The sequence below is a fragment of the Podarcis pityusensis genome (assembly GCF_964106645.2).
Source record: "Podarcis pityusensis genome assembly, chromosome: 1".
Lineage (NCBI taxonomy): Eukaryota > Metazoa > Chordata > Lepidosauria > Squamata > Lacertidae > Podarcis > Podarcis pityusensis.
The window spans coordinates 43,071,033-43,093,784 of NC_138028.1; the positions used below are offsets into that span (position 1 = coordinate 43,071,033).

Below are 22,752 nucleotides of genomic sequence, written 5' to 3' on the forward strand. Positions count from 1 at the left end.
CAAGGGAAAGTGGGGGCGGGGAGGCCCCGTGGGCTCTTGGGAAATGTAGTTCTTCCCCTTCCGGTCTTGCCGGAGAAGAGCTGTCCGGGGTGATGGGAGTGGGTCTCTCGCCGCACCGCGCGTTTCTTGCACTATAGTGAGTATTACCGAGCCGGGCCAGTGGACGTTGCCATTAGTGAGGTTCTGCTCGTGGTTGTCTGGCGGGGAGGCGGAGGCGGCTTCTGCCTCGCTTCGCTTCCAGCCTCCTCGCCCTCCCGGCGCCCAGAGGCTGTGTCGTGTTGTGCAGCTGGGTGTTGGATTTCCAGATTTGGGACCGAGGTGTGTGCCTGGCGGGTTGTTGTTTTGCTCTTCTATGGTAAAACGGCCGTCGAGTTCCGCGCTGGTAGAGCATTTGCCTTCGACTGCTGGGTCGTGTGAATCGGCTGGATGACGCCCCGGGTCAGCCTAAGGTGGGTTGCTCCACAGCTTTCTCCATCATCTTTTCCATTTTTTGCCTTTTTTATTTTAACGAGGGAGTGAGAGGAAGGGGGGCGGAGAAGGCGGAGGAAGACGGAAGGAGAGATACCTGAAATGTGTGGGTTGTTCAATACATACATACATAAATGTGGGTGCCATGAATAAGGTGGGGGCTGGCATTCCTGGTCTTCAAAAAAGACTGAAATGTTTTGCTGTTGCAAGATGAGTACCAGGTGGGAAATCTCTCTGGATGTTTGCTTGTCCATGTGTCAGCCCAGCCGCATCTGCATTTTACAGTACATACAGTACAGTATTGCGGAAATAAGTGGATCTATAGCTGTTCTGTGATCCTCTCTAAAAGCCTTGGAGCATGGCAGGAAAGTGTAGCCTCTTCTTATTTTTAAAGGTTGCCTGTAGGATGCTACCTTTAGGTGGTGGGTAATGTGCTAGCGGCCTGCGAAAGTGATGAGTCACTCCTCTTCAGAAATGTACATTGCCAGCCACCTTTCTCACATAAATCGGTGCATTGTAGATGGTTGTGTTTGCCATCTGTGATGATGATAATGGGAACTTATGGGGTGGGTGACCCATTACACACAGACTTTGGGGGCACTGCTTTCATCTGAAACTGATAGTGCTGAAATCTAGAATTCTGCCTTCTAGGAGACCCAATGATTTTCTCCTTTAAATTTGGAGGGGTCACCAGGATGGTCACCTCAGAAAGGATATTTATAAAAGAAGTGTAGTGTCTGTTTTCCTTTCCTTTGATTTAATGATTTAAGAACATTTCACTGGCAACCATTGCTGTTAAGGTTAAGGAAGGACCAGATCCTCACATTTTCTTCAGACTGCATGAACCTCAGGTTCCATAGCATGGCATGTTTTCAGTGGTCCATTGCTAACATTCCATAACTGTACCGTCTCTCTTATTGTCTGGTCTCTCTCTGAAAGAGGAAGAAAGTTGAGGTAGCAGACAGAATAGAATCATGTGTCTCCATTTGTACATTTTTGAAGACTGAGTGTGCCACCTCACCTGACATGATGGATAGCAGATGTTATGGCTGTGCATCGAAGTTTACCGTCTTCAAGAAACAGGTATGGTTTTCTCCACTAATCGTCTTTGTCATGAGAAAGGAGAGCTTGAAGAGTAGAACTTGGAACTATTATTCCAAAATGTTCCACTAGAACTTTCAATCAGGCTTTCAATCGTTTGTGACAGGTGCGCTTGCTCAAATATTACATATTTTAATGATGTGCCACTTGTTTAATCGTCTCCTGTCATTAATTTACTGGATGAGGTAGGTCTTAAGCAAATCACTTTCTTTTGTCCCAATTTTCTGTTTTGTACAGCTGTAAAGTGTATAGGTGCTAAGATAGGCAGAGGGGGCTCTCTTGCTAGTTCCTCCACCCTCAGAAGTTTGGGGTGTGGTGTGAAGGGGTGAAAATGTTATTTCTATGTTAGCTTTGCAAAGTAAGAATTAGGACTGATTAATACATTATGCTTTTTATACACCTTTTCAATACAGTCTTGTATTGTTTTACTTTCATTGTTTATATAATAAAATATTTTGTAAACCACTTAGAGAGTATTCTTGCATTAAATGGAATATAAATATATAAAATAAAACAAATATCCAATATCTGCAAAACTGTGTACAGTTACATGGGAGTAAGCATCACTGTGGGAAATTTCTGAATGAGTAGGCATGTTCTGTGTAGTGTGCACTTAAAAATGTAAGGTGTGCGTGAAGCAAACATACGTTTGGAATATTGTATGTATAAAAAGAACATTCACCAGAGACCCAGGATTCTCTTTTGGTAAATGAGTTTGGTGGCAAAGGTCTGCAGCTACATAATGTGTGGAATGGCTGAAATTAAGATTGATATCTTTGAGTACAGATTTAGTAAACAAAGGTTCATTTAATGTGTTTTATGGGAAGTATTTATGTTATGCTATTTATTTATTTAGAAAAAGTATAAGCAAAAACAACAAGCCAGGTTCAGTCATAAAGCATAATGTTTAGTCATAAAGCAAAACTAAAATTTACAAACCAGTTAAAAAAAAATATGGATAAACCCATCATTAAAACTAGGAAAACATTTAAAATAAATATCACTAAACCATGTGTCCGGTTTGGAGTGCTGAAATACTGTTAGCAAACACTTCCTGCATTCACATAAATTCTTTTGCTTTCAAAAGGTAGAAAATGGTCGAAGAAGGCTATACAGTGGTACCTCGCAAGATGAAAAACTCACAAGACGAAAGAGTTTTTCTTTTTTGAGTTGCTTTGCAAGACGAATTTCCCTATGGGCTTGCTTCGCAAGACGAAAAAGTCTTGCAAGTTTGTTTCCTTTTGGATTTTCAATGCATTCCTATGGGAAACCGTGCTTCGCAAGACGAAAAATTTGCAAGACGAAAAAACTCGCAGAACGAATTAATTTCGTCTTGCGAGGCACCACTGTAATGTTTTGATGTGGAAGCATCCCCTTTGTGAACCCTTTCCAAGAAGGAGTCATTCAGACTTCTTGGAATCATTTGCAGCTGGGTGTTAAGAGCACTTCCTTCCTTTTCCTCTTCCCTTCCTCTCTCAGTGTGGATGCAAGAAATGCGGGCGAGCGTTTTGCTCAGGCTGCCTGGGATTCAGTGCTGTTGTCCCCCATTGTGGAAACACCCAGCAGAAGGTCTGCAAGCAATGCCATGGGGAATTAACAAGGTAAGAAACCAGAGCTGTGGTTCTGATTGAGGGGTTCTCACGCTTTCCTTTTATGAAGGCAACACAGGACATTTCCTGCAGGGATTTGTCACTCCAGCACTTCTACAGGCTAGGTGGGCATTCTCCACAACAATCTATATGATGCTGCAAGGAAGGAACGAAGGAAGTTTCTCAGGCTGTTTTTCAGCCTCAAGGCTGCATTCTCTCATAGGTAACTGGGCAGGGGCTGCATGCCTGCAAAGGGGGAGGGGGCAGAGGCAAAAGTAGTTAGCGCAACATACGTGCCTCTTAACTCTGTACAGTAGGCTACATTCCAGTAATGCAAAAATCAGAAACTTCTACATCCCTCCCTGTCTCTCCATCTGTGCAAGCTAGCAGCATTATTCCATTTGAGGGACATGTTCTATCCAGGCAAAAGCATTCACGGAGGAAATGGAGCATGGCCAGTGAGGGCTACGTTTTGTCCCTGGGGCTGAGGTTCCTCAGTGAAATTGCTGAACTTGTTAGAAAACTGGCATGTCAGGCTGAGGTTTAGGCTGGGACCTTTCTCCTTCGCATCTAGTTTTCTGTGTACTTTGATGGAAGATTGTTGCGGGGGTGCCTTCAGTCAGGCAATTCTTCATATGCAAGCCAGAGATCAACAAACAGCCTTGCCATCTCCCCTGCTGCTTTTGAGGCATAGGGTGAAATAGATTGGTGTTATACCCAGGACTTCTCAAGGATTGAAGGCAAGGCAAGATGGGGTTCTGTCTGAGGGCATGTCCTGCCATGATTAAGAATAACATTTGTTGATAAACCAGAGAGAGGAGCTGAGGGAAGTCGGGGGAGAGGGGAGGGGGGAAATGGGGGGGCAATTAAGGATGATATGTTTTTTGATAAAATGTTTTTTTGAAATCCCTAATTAAAAAAATTTAAAGAAAAAAAGAAGGGATTTATGTTCTGCCATTGTGACATTTCTCCTTTTGCTTTACAGTGGCTCACCTCAGTCAAACGCAGCTAAATGGTCTCCACCAGAGAACTATAAAAAGTGAGTTCTATATAATCTATCTATCTATATATTATCTATTAAATTTGTATACTGCTGTTCATCTGAAGATCACAGGATGATTCATAGCATAAAAAGACAAAGTGAGAACACAAAATACATAATAAAAACGAGAGCAAAAACAAACCAATAACCCCATCCCACAAATGCATTTAAAAGGATGCCAAAGCCAAAGATGCCAAAGACCTGGTTAAAGAGAAATGTTTTCACCTGGTCCCTAAATATATGTAATGAAGATGCCAGGTGAGCCTCCCTGGGGAGAGCATTTGCAAGCAAGGAGCCACCACTGGAAAGGCCTGTTCTTGTGTTGCTACCCTCTGGACATCTAGTGAAGGAGGCACACGAAGAAGGGCCAACGATTATGACCACAGGGTCCACATTGGTTCATGTGAGGAGAGGCGGTCCTTGAGGTGTTGCGGTCCTGAGCCATTTAAGACTTTATAGGTCAAAAACAGCATTTTGAATTGGGCCCCAAAATTGTCAGCCAGTGCAGTTGGGTCAGGATTGGTGTAATATGCTCAAACCATCTTTCCCCAGTGGTCAACCAGCTGAAGTTTTTGAACCGTCTTCAGAGGCCTCCTTCTGCACTGCAGTAATCTAACCTAGAGGTTACCAGAGCATAGATGACTGGCTAGACTATTCCTGTCCAGAAGGGGGAGCTGTGGGTTTAGAAATACCCCAAGCAATGTACCTGCTCCTTTAGAGGAAGTGTAACCCCATAAAAAGCAGGCAATCTCCCATCCATTTAGTCTAGGAAAGAACCCACTAACAGTGTCTCAACGTTACCTGGATTGAGCTTCAGTTCATTGGCTTTCATCCAGTTTGTGACCAAGGCGAGACATTGGTCCAGCTCTTCCACTGCCACACCTGCCGATGTGAATGAGAAGTAGACCTGTGTGTCATCAGCATATTGCTGACAATGTACTGCAAAACTCCAGATAATCCTATTCAGTAGTTTCATGCAGATGTTAATTTATTATCATCATTAAAAGGTTTATACCGCCCTTCATCCACAAGTCCTGAGGCCGTTCACCACACAAAAATACAAGATATAAAACACCAAATACGTAATAAAAACAAGAACAAAAACAATCTAATAACTCCCTTCCCCTCACCCCCTCTCACAACACATTTAAAAGGGTATCATATGTTAATCAGCCAAAGGCCTTGAAGAGAATTGTTTTCATCTGGCACCTAAAGGTGTATAATGAAGGTGCCAGCCGAACCTCCCTGGGGAGGGCATTCCACAAACAGGGAGCCACTGTCCTTGTCTCTCTCCCAACACATGGCATCATACACGGCAACCAAAGCAATTTCTGTGCCAAAACCAGGCCTAAACCCCAATTGAAATAGATAGAGATAATCAGTTTCCCCCAAGAGCACCTGGATCTGGTACGCAAATAACAATCTAGCTGGTTTTATTCCATATCCTTGGTGTAAGTTGCAAACAAGGGTGTATACTTTTGCTCATTTTACAGATCCAAGTCTTTGTTCTGAACTGCCACCATTAGCTCTAGGTAATAACCAGCCACTTGTAATGTTCTCTTTCTCTAGTTTGTGTCAGGATTCGAAGCCCTAATGTAAAGGGTGGGAAGTCAAAATTGTTTTCTCAACCTCATCTAGCACTGCTTTGCTGTTGTAATGGTAGTTCTTCTTTCTTATTGGAGTAGCTGTGATTTCCACTCATATGATGAGAGAAGGCAGTTTTTCATAGTCGCTGCATAACCTTCATCCAAAATTACCCGTTGCTTAGGACCGATTCACTCATGCCTATGTACTTCGTGATTGCTCAGCACTTGATTGCTCAGTTTTTCACATCTCTGGCTGAACATGTGAATGGGCTTGGGAAACAGGACTGCGTTTTACTTGGTGGGGTGATTCCATCTGTAGTGTTTGTTTTGTGCATGCAAGTAGTCAGCTGATGCTCAAATGATCAAATGGTGTGGGTGGGTGTGAACAAACCCCTAGAGAAGCACATGGAATATGATTTTAAAATTATTATTTCCCCTTTAAAAAAACCCAAAACCCTGCTGTAAGTCCTCCTGGTTGCTCTTTCTGTAGGCGTGTAGCAGCCCTTGAAGCCAAGCAGAACCGGCCACAGGGACTCCAGAAGGGTTTGTTGAAGTCCCAAAGCCAAGCAGGCTCCAGATATCAAGGTCTATCAAAAGAGGATCGAGCTCTAGCAGAGAGACTGGAGAGGCTCAAGAAGGAAACAAAACCCAGTAAGCTGTGTACTATTTTTGGAGTGATTCGCTCTTATCACCCCTGGAAAGCCTGCTTAAAACAGAACTTAAAAAATTAATTCCCAGCCTTGCAAATGGAGGGGAAGGCTTGTCCTTAGCTTTAAGCCAACATGTGCTTGCAGCAGTGTGGAAAAAACCAACGATGGCAAGGTTACCTTCACTGTTTATTTGCACAATAGATCTGCCACACACTGATCCAGTTTGCACATAATGCTACGCTAAACCATGGCTTAGTGTGAACACACTGGTTCCTGGAGAGGAGATTGTAGCCACTTTGCTCTTCCTCCGATCCTCCTGCAGTGCTGCGAACTAAGCCACGGTTTGTTGTACAAGCCTGGCCTTGTGATTTGTTTTCCTTTGGACAAGCTGTAACCTGAGCTGTAACCTAGGTTTGCTCTAGGTTTACAGCTCATGGTTTGTCTTGAGCAAAAACAGAACTTATTTTTCAGGCAGTACTTATGGAATTGCACAGTTAGTTGATATATTGCTATTTGCTCTGGGTTGATGACCTCTGTAGCATATACATCTTTGACGCTTCCTTTTGCAGGCCGTTGTGCTGCTGCTGGAAGCTGCTTTAGATACCTTCCAATTGAAGGTGCTGAAGGGAAGGCACCAGACAATGGTCTGAATTCAGCTTGCATCTGTGTGATACTTAGGCAGGGCTATGTATAATTAGTGTGTCCCTGGGATTGCTACACAAGGCAAGCATCTGACATTTGGTAGGCATTATAAATATTCTTGTGGGCGGTTGAAAGGAACTTCTATTCATTGTTTAGTTTCTGGCGATTGAGGTCTCTGAAGCAGCATTGCTTGATATGTGAACAATGTCTGATGGAAACCTCAGACTGAATGGGAAGGCCCTCCAGTGGTCAGCAGGTGGAGTTTCTGTGTCCTGAATAGCTCTTTGTCCTGCCTGCAGAGATAGCACACAATGCAACAATTGTTGTCTGTTACTTAAGCTTTATTCAGACAGCAGGATTTGGGGTTTGCAGGGCACTGAACGTGCACAGGCTAGGGAATAATGCTGTGGGGGCGGAGAAGGGAAATATTTTATTCCAGTATCACAGGTGGTTCTCGGTATCCTCTGGGTCTAGTCAATATGATGGCTGGAGCAGGGGTGGGGGTGGGGAAATACTTGCCTATCTGTTTTAATGCAAAGCACGAAAGCTACAAAAGCCTCTTGGGCTCTCTTAGTAAAACAAGATTGTTCTTAATTGAACAGAGTCCATTCCATCTCAGGCTGAGATAGAGTCTAGGCTGGCAGCACTAAAAGATGACCCTGCAAGACCCATTCCATCAGCCCAGGAGATGGAAAACCGGCTGGCAGCCTTGCAGGGCAGAACAATCCCCTCTCCAGCTCCAAAACCAGTAAGATTTCTCTCTCTCTCTCTCTCTATATATATATATACAGTGGTCCCTTAGTTTTAGAACAGCTTAGTTTATGAACAACTTGGATTAAGAACGCTGCAAATGCAGAAGTAGGTGTTTTGGTTTGTCAACTTTGCCTTGGAATAAGAACATGTTTTGCTTCCTGTTGAGTGTGTTCTATTTGTAAATTGAGTACCATGCTATGGGAAAGCATGCCTTGGTTTAAGAACGTTTTGGTTTAAGAATGGACTTCTGGAACGGATTAAGTTCGTAAACCAAGGTACTACTATATATAATTTCCAAGGGATAAGGAACTGGTGGCCCTCAAGATGTTATTGAACTCCTATTTCCATCAGCCCAAGCCAGTATGGTAGTGAATAGGGATGCTGGGAATTGTAGTCCCAACAATATCTGAAGGGCCGCAGGATCCACTCTTTTCCAGATTCTATTTCTAGCTGCCACATGAATATTGTCAAGGGACGTGGGTGGCGCTGTGGTCTATTCTAACACCAACCTAATGTAATAACTGTGAGATAGGCTATGTGGAAAAATTAATTTGGCCAAGGCTACTGGTCTAAACCACTGAGCCTGTTTGTCAGCAGTTCAAATCTGCATGACGGGGTGAGCTCATAGCTGTCAAGTGTCCCTTATTTGAAGGGACAGTCCCTTATTCCAGCACCATGTCCCGCTGCTGTCCCTTATTGATGGATGTCCCTTAAATGTCCCTTAAATTTCAAAGGAAGCTGCTCCTCTCCCTCCCTCCCTGCCAGGGAGGAGGGAGGTTCCAACTGTGTTGCTTGGCTGTGTTGCTCACCCAATAAGAAGTCTAAGAACGACTTGGGGGGTGGAACTTGCATGCCTTGTGTGTGGCTAGTTAATGCAAGCTGGGGGGGGGTTTTGAAGGCTGGACGCCATTTTGTTGCACGTGCTGCTGCAAACTTTGCAGTGCAGAGCCAGGCCGGGGAGCCATCTTAAGTTGAGGCTGCATAGGCCTTGTGGTGCATGTGATTCAGATTCTATTCAGTTGAACCTCTGGTTACAAAGTTGGTTGGACAGTGTTCTCGAAGCTACCAGCATGAGTTTGACCAGACTGCAGGAGGACAGGAAGACTGGAGTGCCTGGAACAGGTGAGGCTGCAGGTCCCTTATTTTGGCTGCTGGTCCCTTATTTTCAAATCTGTAAGTTGACAGCTATGGGTGAGCTCCCATTGCTCTGTCCCATTTCCTACCAATCTAGCAGTTTGAAAGCACGCCAGTGCAAGTAGATAAATAGGTACCACTGCGGCGGGAAGGTAAACAGCGTTTCCGTGCACTCTGGTTTCTGTCACAGTGTTCCGTTGTGCCAGAAGCGGTTTACTCATGCTGGCCACATGGCCTAGAAAGATGTCTGTGGACAAACACCAGCTCCCTCGCCCTGAAAGCGAGATGAGCGCTGCAACCCTATAGTCACCTTTGACTGGACTTAACTGTCCAGGGGCCCTATACCTTTTTACCTATTATCATTCTCTTACTAATAGGGTTTTGAAGTTTTATGAGGTACAGAATCCACCAGAGACATTCTGGTACCTACTAGTGTTTCAAGTTCTCAGCTGTGTTCGAAAGCTGAGAGAGAGAGAGAGCAGGTGTTGGTTTTCCCTGTGCTATCTCTGTCCAAGGCCATTTGCCTCAGAGACAGGCTATATCTGTTGTCTGGCCCCCTGAAAATAAGATTGGGTATATTAGGTTGGTGTGAAAGAATAGAAATGTCTCTGGGCCCCTTGAGACATTTGGGAAGTTGTTGTGGCTGGGCCCCTTGTTCTTTCTTTTAGTTTTGAACCTCTGGGCTCCTTCCATTGACTGTATAACTTAGGTTTTCTCAAAGTGGTCAACATTGACCCTCTGGGGTTGATGGGACTGTGCAGGGGTGAATAAAGATCTGGGGGTCCAAAAGGGCCTGGGGTGGAAAAGGAATTTATAAGGTACAATGTGAAAAATAAATTTAATTACAAACTATTGAGCAAGGGCATGTTCAGAGAGCCAATGAATGCCCTTGCCATTGAGGAACCTCTGTATTTAGACAAGATGATTCCACATTGCAACAGGATTCTCAGACCACGCTTTTCTGTTCTTTTGCAAAAAAAAAATGTATGTAAGTGCAGAGTTTCACTTGTAAAATATTTTTTTACAGTGTTAAAAGACTAATTATAACACTCCTCAACCAAATATATAAAAGCAAGCTGCCTTTGGGAAACTTCAGTGAGTCTTTAAAAAGCCTCACTTTTCTTCAGGGCTCTGCTTAGCTGCTTCCCAAGGCCACCACTTTATTTCCTAAGAATTTGGGTAGAGGTTGATGGCAACTTTCTGATATCATCCAGTGGTCAGTGAACTTGAAAGTTTGGGAATTCCGATGTAACTTGTGCAATCCCTTTCTGTTTTTCTTTCTCTTGTTACGTACACGAGGCCCCTAATGCCAGGACGCAAACCGAGCAGTCAGATGACCTGCTGAAGCAGATGTCTGAGGAAGTTGCCATTGATGAGAGCGGTGGCTCAGGAGTTACGCCACAAGGTTCCTGTCTTGTTTTAAATCTGCTCAGTCTCCCCCCCTCCGCCCCCGCAAGTTGATTAAAAATGGAGGAACAAGCAAGTACACCTCAAGACCTCAAAGGGCACCACTGCTATAGATCAATATATTCATTACAGTATCATCACTCACTCAAGCACATCACCCAACATTTACTCCTTGCTGCAGGTCCCAGTTAAATAATGTACGGTATATAAATGAAAACAAGGTTATTTGAATTGTTTCCATATACAGTGGTACCTTGGGTTGCATATTCTTCAGGTTACATACGCTTCAGGTTACAGACTCCACTAACCCAGAAATAGTACCTTGGGTTAAGAACTTTGCTTCAGGATGAGAACAGAAATCATGGGGTGGCGGCGCGGTGGCAGTCTGAGGCCCCATTACCGTATTTTTTCGCCCTATAGGACGCACCGTCCCATAAGGCGCACCTAGTTTTTTGGGGGGGAAATAAAGGGGGGGGAATTATTTCCCCCCCAGGCACGGGGCTGGGGAAGCCCAAGCTTCCCCCGACCCCAGCCCCCAGAACACGCAACTCTCCGCAAGCCGTGGGAGCCCAGCGCCGGGCTCCCACGCCTTGCGGGGAGCTGCGCAAAGTCTGGGCGCGCTGAGCTCAGCGCGCCCAGCCTTTGGCATGCAGGCAAATCTTCGCAAGCCGCGCGAGCCCAGTGCGGGCTCCCACGGTTTGCGGAGATCTGCGCGAAGCCTGGAGAGCGAGAGGGGTCGGTGCGCACCGACCCCTCTCGCTCTCCAGGCTTCAGCAAAAGCCTGCATTCGCCCCATAGGACGCACACACATTTCCCCTTCATTTTTGGAGGGGAAAAAGTGCGTCCTATGGGACGAAAAATACGGTAGCTAAAGTGGTGCTTCAGGTTAAGAACAGTTTCAGTTTAAGAACGGACCTCTGAAACGAATTAAGTACTTAACCCGAGGTACCACTGTATACATCTTTGTTTGCTATGATCTCTTTAGTTACAGTTCGAGAACAGTATGAGTACTTTGATCAGAGTCATGGTGCAGTGTCGTTCTTTGGCTGACATGTTTTTATTCATTTTACAGTGGTACCTTGGTTCTCGAACTTAATCCATTCTGGGAGTCCGTTCAACTCCTGAAACCATTTGAAAACCAAGGCACGGCTTCCGATTGGCTGCAGGAGCTTCCTGCAGTTAAGTGGAAGCCACGCTGGACGTTCGGCTTCTGAAAAACGTTTGCAAATCGGAACAGTTACTTCTGGGGTCGTGGCGTTGGGGAGCCGATTTGTTCGGAAACTAAGCCATTCGGGAACCAAGGTTCCACTGTATTTATTTCAAAAAAAAATATAAGCTACTCATTATAAAATATCAGGAGTGGAGTACAGAAAACCAAAAATAAACATAAAATATGCAGTAGCGATAATAGTTAAAATTTCAGTACAAGACCAGGAGATGATCAGTGGACAGCAATAAAACAAAACTTAAGTATGCCTCTGAAAGAGACCACTCCTGATTCAGATGTTATAGAGCAAGAAAGCTGAGTGGTCTTCAGCTTACTGAAAGCATTGTGTTGCAGATCTGCTAATGACTACTTCCAATGGCTTCATTTAGGCATTAAATAGGAATGGGGAGAAAATAGTGCCCTGTGGTGCTTCACAGCATAACTGTTAGGGGACCAAGATTGCTTTCCGAAATTGACCCAGCTGATAGATACAGAACCACTGCAAAAGTGCACCTCTAACCCTCAGAGGAAATCCTCAATAGTATCAAACCTCTCTTTCATAAATAACTCCTACAAAGATGCATCTCCCCCCCTCCCCCAATATTTAAAAGTATACAGGGAGGTCTTACTTTTTATCATACCCACCAGAAATTTGACTCCCCTCCTATGTATATAGCAGGTGTGGGGCTGAATGTGGCCCTCCAGCCTTCTCTATCTGGCCCCCAGGACTCTCATGGAGCAGGAAGGGCCAGCATGTTGGGTTGGTGGTATGGAGCTGCCTCTCTGACACCAGTGTCCTCTGCAGAATGGTGGCAGCAGGGATAGGGTTCTAGCAGGCACACACTAGTGGGAATGCAGGATTGACTCCACTGGTGCAGCCACACAACTGTGATGTCACCCTGCTCAACCCCCATACCGACCCAGAAAGCAGCAGTGACACTACTGTCCAGAGGGCTCCATGCTGCCTGCTCCTGTTCTTCAGTGTTGTTGTTTTTCCCGTCCTTAAACTGTGTCTTCTACTTGCCTGGAAGGCAGAGTAGGTGGGAGGTGCAGAACCCTCTGGTTTTTGTGGGGCTAGAATGTATCTGCTGCGCAAAGGTGAAAGTCACATCGATTGTTCCGCCCATGTCTGCCTCTGGCCCAACCCTCTGCTGGCATTTGGACCTTGGGAGGTTCCCTGAGAGCAGACCTCCCTAAGCGAGTCCTAGGCTGAAGGCAAACCTAACATTTAAAGAGAAATGGTAGCGGGTTATTTGCTGTTAATTTTCACTAGGTGGGGAGAATAATTATTCACGCCCTGCAGTGTGAACCTGGCCTGGCAATTTGCAGAACAGATTCACATACCAGAAATTCAAAATCTGCATCATCTTCCAGCCTTACCCCACCCTCTCTTTGTGCTTCAGGAGGGCTTTTCCTCTTTTATGGTTTTGGGTTTTTTTTGTTATTATTTTTTTAAAGTGCCACATGTAAATTTACACTTATTTTACTTAGCAATTGCAAACGTACGATTAAATAGAAAGGTGATGGAAGATCCTTGCTTTTCAGGCTTTAGAGGCTCTCTTGTAGGGCCTTGCAAGATCTCAAGCAGCTGGGGGAGTTCCAGCGGTTGTTTTGACTTTGCATGATTTGGCCTTTGCACATGAACCCCCAGAATGTAACCCAAGTCAAGATCGACCAGTGTTACTAATTAATCGCTATTTTTTAAAGAAAGCATTTTGAAAAATTAGTGCAAAACTATTCTGGGAGGGAGCAGAGCTTTTTTGATGTTGCAGGTGCCAGCCAACCGCACTATCCACAGCTGGGTCCTGCTGCAAACTAGCAGAACTATTCCACTGCATCAGGCCACAGTTTTCCTGGGCACAGAAACTTACCATGAAAATTCGCTTTGAACATCACACACTACTGGCATGAAAGTATATCCTTCAGTGTTATATCTCCAAGCGTCTTGAACCTTAGCTGCATTTCCAGGAAGATCAGCCCCATCATATCAGGCCTTCTAAAGCCCCCAAAGGCTTTAATCGTTTTCCGTCATGTTCTTGTAAACAGAATTGCATGGGGTTGTTGAATCTGCAATACCCTTCTAGCTTTAATGATTTATGGGGTCTTAGTTATTTTATTGGGATTGATGCAGCAGTGCCCAGTGGGACAATGCTGTATTGTTGACCTGGCTTCTTGATGCCACACATCGCGACTGACTACTGAGAGGGAAGGCAAGGCGGCAGAGAGCTTACTGCAGGGTAGGCACAGCAGCAGGAGTATCGTGTTGGCTCCAGCACTTTGCCTGCAGTACACCAAACTCCCTGCCGCCTTGCTCCTCCCCATCCCCCAGCTTGGTAACGCATCAGTGGTGCTTGACACTGGGAATGCAGCCTTACCGGCTGCTACCGATTAGATGGAGGAATGGGGTGGCGCTGTGGTCTAAACCACTGAGCCTCTTGGGCCTGCCGGTCAGAATGTCAGCAGTTCGAATCCGCACGACGGAGTGAGCTCCCATTGCTCTGTCCCATCTCCTGCCAACCTAGCAGTTCGATAACATGCCAGTGCAAGTAGATAAATAAGTACCGCTGCAGTGGGAAGGTAAACGGCATTTCCATGTGGTTTTGTTTCCATCACGGTGCTCCTTTGCACCAGAAGCGGTTTAGTCATGCTGGCCACATGACCCAGAAAGCTGTCTGTGGACAAATGCTGGCTCCCTCAGCCTGAAAGCAAGATGAGTGCCGCAACCCCATAGTCGCCTTTGACTGGACTTAACCGTCTAGGGGTCCTTTACCTTTGCCTTTACTGATCAGATGTGTTTTATTTGCTGGCTGCTGGTTCTTATTTGTTCTTGCTGTAATCACAATCCTTTTCATGGGGCGATAGACATTGCAGACTGAAATAGCATTGTTTTTATGGTGATGTGGGAGCCAGATAATAGATGTTCCATCTGCTGCATTTGGTCTGGGAGGTTTGTGCTGCGTGCATCATTTAAAGTTGCAGTCATCGTGCAATGGTCATATATTTCTGAATTAATCCTAAGTCTCTGCTTTTCCAGAAGTTAGGACCCAAACTTTAAATGACTTAAATCGAGCCGACAGCATTGGCGGCATTGATGATATGGATCCCAAACAGTTGGAGGAGGAGAAGAATAGATTGCTGGCATCGGCGGCGACTGAGCTGAGGGAAGACAACACCAGGCAGGAGAAGATTCTAGAAGTAGCCAAGCGATTGGCTGCACTAAAAGGCCAAGATCCTGAGAAAGGTGTGTAACATGGGATATTAAAGTAAGCAGAAAAACAGGCACTCTGTTTCCTTAAGAGGAGTCGTTCTCAACAGGAGGAGACAGTGCCAGTGCTCTTGGGTCCTGCTTGCAGGCTTCTCCGTGGAATACAGTCAAATTTCGGTTGTCAAATGTAATCCGTTCCGAAAGACCGTTTGACTTCAGAAACGTTTGACAACCGAGGCTTAGCTTCTGATTGGTTGCAAGAGCTTCTTGCACTCAAGCGGAAGCCATGTCGGATGTTTAATTTATGAAAAATGTTTGTAAACTGGAACATTTACTTCTAGGTTTTCAGCATTCAGGAGCCAAAACGTTCAAAAACGGAGCTGTTCAAGAACCGAGGTTTGACTGTATTTGGTTGGCCACTGTGAGAACAGGATGTGGGACTAGATGAGCCACTGGCCTGAACCAGCAGACCCTTCTTACGTCCTTACATTTTCTTTGTTGGCTAGTGGGAATATGCCTGACAAACAATTGTCGAAAAATATGACTGTTTCCTAGTGCTGTGATTCTGGTTTTTTAAGGAACAAGTAATTGGTATCGGTGGATAGCTCGAAGCTAACTTGTAACAGAAACCCTTAGTTTCTTTCAGAAGCGAAACTGTTTGAACAAAGCCTGATTTGCGTATAGACAGGCCTGTAGCAAAATTCAGTACTTAGCTGTGTTTTCTCCAGCCTTGGGCATTTGCCAGGGGCCTGGTCTTCTCTCATATTTCTTCACCCCTGGGTGCCTAGCATTGCTCAGGAATTTGAAGAAACAAAAATAACAGTGCCATTTTGAAAGGTTTGGTCTTCCATTTCCCCTGAGCCATAGATTAAAAACCTGCTCCTTGATCTCAGGAACCCGCATTCAAAATGTGATTTATGATACCTTAAGAGGTGTCCAAATGTGTATCAAACAGACAAATACCTTTGCAGAACATTATTATAATAAAATAAAATATACATACTATTCCTTCAAGTAATCCCAAGTGTTAGAAAATATTGCAGCCTGTGCAACTGGGTCAGCTGCACAGTAGCTTCATGCTCCCTCTGTAATCAATAACTGCATTCTCACATTGACTGCTAGGGTTCCCAACTAACTGAAGGAAAGACAATACCTTGGCCTAATCTTTTGCCTTTGATATAACCTTGATATGCAAGAGTGAGTGTGTGGAACTTACTTTTCCACCTAAAAAGTATCCGCTGCTAATCCTGCAAACAAAGCTGCTGTCAAAGTGACCTCTCATCCATTAGCAGCTCCATTTGCCATAGCTAGAGTTAGCCTTGCCTACACTGATGATGGGAGAAGGAGGATCCTGGATGTCTTTAGAAATCCTACTGACTGGAACCAAAAGTAACATGTTTCTCCTGGGACTCTACCATAAAGAATGATCAGCCTAGAGAGCCTGGGCTGAACAAGAAGGAAGAACTGGCTGCTAGAGAAACAAGGCCACAAAAGGAAGAGGGCGGATTGCTAGCTTCCTTGAGCCCAAAGGCAGCAAATAAATAATAATAATAATAATAATAATAATAATAATAATAATAATAATAATTTATTTGTACCCCGCCCATCTGGCTGGGTTTCCCCAGCCACTCTGGGCGGCTTCCAACAAAGATTAAAAATACATTAAAATGTCACACACTGAAAACTTCCCTCAACAGGGCTGCCTTCAGATGTCTTCTGAATGTCAAGTAGTTGTTTATCTCTTTGACATCTGATGGGAGGGTGTTCCACAGGGCGGGTGCCACTACCAAGAAGGCCCTCTGCCTGGTTCCCTGTAGCTTCGCTTCTCGCAGTGAGGGAACTGCCAGAAGGCCCTCGGCACTGGACCTCAGTGTCCGGGCAGAACGATGGGGGTGGAGACACTCCTTCAGGTATACTGTGCCATCTGATGATGGAATGGAAGTGACCAGGGAACAGCCTTTATTCTTCTAAGAATACACCCGTCGGGGGTGTATTAGTGGTACATGCTATCACGTGGTCCTTTATTCTCTCTCCAGCGTTACAGGGACTAGAAATACACTAAAGAATGCGAACCAAAATAAAAACCCATCTTCCCATAGGGAGGGCAAATCTGCAAAGGAGGGCAAGAAACATAAGATGATGATGGGCCGTCTTGATGAATTGCATCTTTAGCTCCTCAGTTTCCTCTTCTTTCTCTTGCAGTGACTTTGGATGACTACAGATTCCCCAATAGTGATGAAGAAATAGAAGAAGAAGAAGCCATTCAGAGAGTTTTGAAACAGGTCCATAGTAATTGGAATTGAGTTTTGCATTTGTTAAGCCTCTTGTTTTTGCCTTGCTGCAAAGACAAGATTTCTGCTATGCCCAGCTTCTTATCTTTGCTGTAAATCCATCCTCAGAGTGTGCTCCTAATGGTTTTCCCAAATTAGTCCATAAGCCTTGTAGAGTACTATGTAGAGCTTTCACTCTATTAAAGAAATCGTGTAATGCAGTTCCTGTGCGCGTCAGCTTAGAGTTAAAATGAAACTTACTCCCATTAAAATATGTGGACAACAGCCACTGTAGTCAATTAACTGTAGGAGTTGTGTAGTACAATTTTATTTATCTGTAAACTCATTTATAGGTTGCCTTTTGGGGTATAGCCCATCCAAGGCAGCTTACAGCATCATAAAAAGCAATACCATCTAAAACTCACAATGGCAGCCGTTCAGCAATTGGATGCATGTTTACTCAAAACTAAAGCATTCTGTAATCTTTGGGCTCTTCCTGCAGGCTCACAACAAGGGGAGGGGAATAGGAAGTACGTAGTAAGATGAACAAATATTTGCTATTCAGTGGAAGCAATGAAAGAATGATGAAACAAAGATAGATGTAAGAAAAATAATAAAAATCAAAGCTGTCATGCTTGAGACTTTTGAAAAGGGTTTTGAGAGGCAGAAAGACAAGCCATGCAAATGTCTGAAGGGAAGCGCATCCATATTATTGATTTTGTTACATAATTTCTAGCCAGAGGAGCTACCCACAACAACCTGTGAGGTAGGTTAGAGATATTAATTAGCTGAGTAGGAATTTGAACCCAGGTGCTCCCTGAGTATTTGATGACTAGTAATAGTATTTTTGGTCATAAATGCCCTTTGTAAAGCTGCTTTCTTTCCTGCCCAATAGTTAATCTGGTGGCTGCATGTTTGTTTACTAAACCAAAGATTAAGGAAGTAGTAGAAGAAAGACACTTCTGAGAGGAAGGTTTGTGTGAAGAAAAGTCTTTTGTTTCAACTGCTGTTGTTTCTGCCTTCAGCTTACTGAGGAGGCGGCTCTGGATGAAGCAAGCGGCTTCAATATTTCTCCAGATCGATCCACCCAACCAGCGACAGCCCAACAGAAACCAGCCAGGAAACCCGAGCAAGTAAGCAGCCAATTCAATCCTATATTCAGTGCTTTTTTTTTCTAAAAAAATGTTTGGGGGTACTCTCATTTCGACTCAAGAAAATCAGTGTTTTATAGCTCAAATCAGGAAAAATAAATACAGTAAATGGACAAAAGTACAAAGATTCACAAAATGTTTAGGGGTATGCGTACCCCCACAAAAAAGCACTGCCTATATGTGTGGCTTTCTCTGACTTTGCTGTGCTCAGTGCAGTGTCAGGCTGATCCCAGCAAGGCCCTTTTTAGTTTAGGTGTCATCCCATCGTGCTAAATAGCACCTAAACAGAAACAACAACAAAATGCCCATGGGCCTAATGGTTAAGCTGAGAAGCGAAAGACAAAATGACTCCTCGAAGGCCAGCTAATTCTGAGCCACATTCTGTGTCCTAGTTCTGTGTTATGGCAAACAATTCAAAGCCCTCCAGCTGTAGGCAAAATTGATAGGTGTCCTCTTCTAGAACAATAGGTTTTGATGTTTATGTGAGCAAGAAGAGATGCCCGAAGTTGTGTGTGCACTTTAAAGTAAATAGCAATCAAGCATGACTGGTGCTAATGTGGGAAATAACAAACAGTTCTTCCACATGCTTCCTCTGTGACTTTACAAAACTCACGTCAAGGCCTCATCGCTTCAGATGGGCCCTTCCTGTACCAAGCAAAAGCGGTTCTTCCTTTATTGCTTGGGCTGTTCTGCATTGTCTTCAGGTGCCCAATATTGCACAGGGTTAGAAGTGTATTCTGGGGCCTGCAGCAGAGTTCGTAGCAGCTCAGTTTTATTTTATTTTTTGAGTTTCTGGTCCTTGTGGCTGTAAGATTTTAATACTTCACATTTATGCAGACATTTCAGGTGTCTCAAACGTTTCATGTATATTCCCAGTATATTCCTTAAAACAGCCCTGTAACATGGGGTAACACCAGTTACAGAATCACAAAACAGAGAAACCAGTAGGAGAACACTTCAATCTCCCAGGACATTCTATACAAGATCTCAAAGTAGCTGTTTTACTACAAAGGAATTTCAGAAATAGACTGGAAAGAGAAGCTGCTGAATTACAACTCATTACCAAACTTAAAACAATGGAGAGACCTGGTCTGAACAGAGACATCGGATTCTTATCTCATTATACATGACTAAGCCATTTCTCACCTTCTCACCCCTTGCCTTTTCCTGTAAGACCTATTACAGTCGTTAAGAGTCGTCAACAGGCTCATCTCAGCTATCTGCCAATCTCCGATTCCCACCACCCTTCTAAGTAATACCCCTCCCCACCTTCTCAATATATAGAAGGATCTGGCAACTTCTGTTTCAGTGTATCTGAAGAAGTGTGCATGCACACGAAAGCTTATACCAAGAACTAACTTAGTTGGTCTTTAAGGTGCTACAGGAAGGAATTTTTTTATTTCGACCATGGGGTAACACCATGAGCATCGTATTGTACATGGTGGTGAGGAGGAGGGAATATAGGCCTAGAATGAAAGAAGAACTGTCTCAGGTAAGATGAGGCCTGAAGCAGGAAATTGATGGTTCATATTAGTAACACAGTGGTTATCTCAAATCTTCAAAAAAAGAATGTGTATACAGTAGTACCTCTGGTTAAGAACTTAATTCGTTCCGGAGCTCTGTTCTTAACCTGAAACCGTTCTTAACCTGAGGTACCACTTTAGCTAATGGGGCCTCCCGCTGCCACTGCGCCCCCGGTGCATGATTTCTGTTCTCATCCTGAGGTAAAGTTCTTAACCTGAGGTACTACTTCCGGGTTTGCGGAGTCTGTAACCTGAAGCATTTGTAACCCAAAGCGTTTGTAACCCGAGGTACCACTGTATATGTAGATGTGTGCATAGCATATATTTAAAATGCTGTGATCTTCAGGAAACAGAGTCCTGCGCCCTATCTAGTTCAGTTTCTTACCTGCTGGCCTCCAGTCTTAGGTGGGACCTTGGTGGTCATGCAGTCCAACCCATGGCTGAGTGTGGGATCTGCAATCCAGGAAACAACTACAGCATCCCTTCTATGTGCTCTGACTGCCAATCACATCTTTCCTCTTACACTCATGTGGCTTCCTGACCTCCCCAAAAACAAATAACGCATAGGCAAGGTGTGTGTTTGTTTTTAATTTTTAAAAACTGGAATTAAAAAAAAATTGAAATGAGAACATTACATGATATATGTAGAAATATTGCACTGATTTTGATAAGTGGGTTTGGGTTTGTAATTGGTGCAAAGTTGTAGTGGGAGGAATTTTGCAGAATGCAAACAGTGAAGGCAATGTCACGCAGCTCCCCATTCACACCAGAAGGTACTCTTGGAGTTTCTGTTGCAACATCTATGCATATTACCCTTTCCCTTTAGGGAAAAGCTCCAGCGGTTGCTAAACCTCTCGTCTTACCGGACAGCGACGAGGAAGAGCTGCCCTGGTGCTGCATCTGCAACGAGGATGCTGTCCTACGCTGCCACGCCTGTGATGACGACCTCTACTGCCAGCGATGCTTCCGGTAATGGCAAGAACCTCGGGGCGGAGGGTGGAAATCCCAGCATTCCATGCAGCTTGTGCAGCGTGATCGTGTGCTGCATGTTTTTTTAGAGTGTGCAGGAAGAACTGTGTGCCAAAAAGGCTGAAACAAAGCACCTGAGTTGCAAGGGCCCCACGGCAGAAAGTAGTTAGCACCGAACGTGCAATCCCCATGACTTGGGCCTAAGGGGAGGGGACTGTCCCACTTCCTATATCCTGCTGCAACTTCCTGCTCTCCCTAAAACGGATGGAGGAATCATCTGGGACAGGAGTTGAGGGCTGTTTTCGGATAGAGAAATTGGTGGAAAATCTACGCTTGCCTCAGCAGCAGTGCCTCCTGCAACGACCACACAACTGGTGTCGGGCCTAAAGGCAGCTTTTCTCAGGCCCAGACCATGATCACATTCACACTGTCTATTTAAAACACTATGTTGCCACTTTAAACATGGCTTACCCCAGAGAAGCTGTAGTTTATGAAGGGTGCTGAAAGTTGTTAGGAGACCCCGCTGTTCCCTCACAGAGATATAATTCCTACAGTTCCTTGGGAAGAGGGATTGATGGGTAAACCACTTGGAACCGTAGCTCCATGAGGGAAACAGGGGTCTCCTAACAACTCTCAGCACTACAGGATTTCTTTGAGTGGGGAGCCATGGCTGTCTAAAGTGGTCGCATGAGTTTGTGTATATTGCCTTTTCTTAAATAGTTACAGGCTTGGGGGAAGCCTGGTTCTTACTGCAAAGGCAGAGCCTGGGGAGAAGTTCTCTTCATATTCACATCCCACAGCTGGAATGGAGATCAAGCCCTCTGTGCTGCTGAGAGCCTTAGATAAAAAGTCCTCATTGGTATCAGTGGGAACTTATTTTTCTAGCTGCATTTGAGGAAGGGAAGGAATCTCCATTCCAATCAAAGTGGGAGAGTGAAGAGAGAAGCTTCCCCTCTCTATGAGCTGTATTTACATTAAGAACCGGGAACTCTCATGCCTGCAATTATTTAAGGGGAAATAAGTAGCTCTATGCTGCGTACCTAAGTGAACATATAGTTTGTCCCAAAGTTCAAGTCCATCACTTGGCTTATTATATACCCCACTGGCTCTCTGCAGTTCTCTTCTTGTAGGGCAGGGAGGGAGAAATTTGTCATTCAGACTATGGTGCCGAAGATTAAAACACTTCACAGTGTGTGAGCACATACATAAAAGAGAGTAATTTATTTGCGGGTGATGACAGTGATGTGTACTCACATAGTTCTGTTTCCTTCCATTGAGCTTGTGCAAGACGATCCTGTCAGTGGATTGGGCCCTTCTCTGCTCTTTTCTGTGGCTCACAATCCTACAGAGAAGGCATCCCCACCCCTGTAGTGCAGTTTCAGAGTTGGATCTGAAGGAACGGCTGGAGGCCTCCTGTTTGCCAGCTGTGCCCAGTAACCTAAATTTTCATACTAGTAATTCATAGACTTCTGACTATGCCTGCAAAACCTTGTGCCTCAGATCACTGGAGGGCTTGTGATCTCCTCTTACCTCCATGAATGAGTGAGAGTCGCCATCACTTCTGCAGGATATTCTGGTTGGCATGACAGTAGACTCCTAGTAAACACTGCCTGCACTTCCTGTTTTGGTTTTCAGGGAAAGCCATGATGAATTTGATCGGAGGGAGCACCGAACGTCTAGCTATTGTCGTCCTCGAAAGCAAAAATGAGCCTATGGAGCGTGAGAAGAAAAGGGGAGGAAGGTGAAATGGAAGGGGATAAAAGAGAAGATGTCCACAAAGGTTTGCTATTTCAGCAAAAGCTGGCAGACTCTGAAAGGCAGCTCTGTGTCACTGAGAAGCTTGGAGGGCAAATGGTTGTGCCCAGCAAAATCAAGGCAGCCACTGTGGAGCTCGTAGTACACTGAAGGTGGTTTGCCATGTGAGTAAGCTGTTAATTCAGTGAGAATGAAGACTGGCATGCTTGAAAAGGTGGGTTATTTTGCAGAGATTTGCCATTGACTTGGATGAGATGTTCATAGGAAATATTGCAAAGATAATAAATTATATGAAGAGAA

General features: G+C 44.6%; 1 protein-coding gene and 1 long non-coding RNA gene across 6 annotated transcripts; one reads left to right on the forward strand and one right to left on the reverse strand.

Moving 5' to 3' along the window:
• The first annotated feature begins 19 nt into the window (after positions 1-19).
• On the forward strand, positions 20-22,752 carry ZFYVE19 (zinc finger FYVE-type containing 19). 5 transcript variants are annotated; one of them, XM_080997333.1, is made up of 12 exons: positions 20-136; positions 1,408-1,551; positions 3,049-3,170; positions 4,144-4,197; positions 6,277-6,437; positions 7,681-7,826; positions 10,256-10,370; positions 14,614-14,820; positions 16,987-17,066; positions 18,080-18,187; positions 20,555-20,697; positions 22,333-22,752. In XM_080997333.1, exons 2-12 carry the CDS (start codon positions 1,495-1,497, stop codon positions 22,403-22,405), a joined length of 1,266 nt encoding a protein of 421 aa, XP_080853459.1. In that variant the 5' UTR covers positions 20-136; positions 1,408-1,494; the 3' UTR covers positions 22,406-22,752. The 5 variants fall into 5 exon arrangements, with proteins under 5 accessions (XP_080853459.1, XP_080853461.1, XP_080853458.1 ...); XM_080997335.1 differs by having other exon boundaries at positions 59-136; positions 1,471-1,551; XM_080997332.1 differs by lacking the exon at positions 20-136 and adding an exon at positions 143-449.
• On the reverse strand, positions 1,209-14,606 carry LOC308472768. The gene is made up of 3 exons (XR_013983718.1): positions 12,225-14,606; positions 5,002-5,082; positions 1,209-1,400 (listed from the first exon to the last, which is right to left on the reverse strand). It is a non-coding gene; the product is annotated as an uncharacterized lncRNA (long non-coding RNA).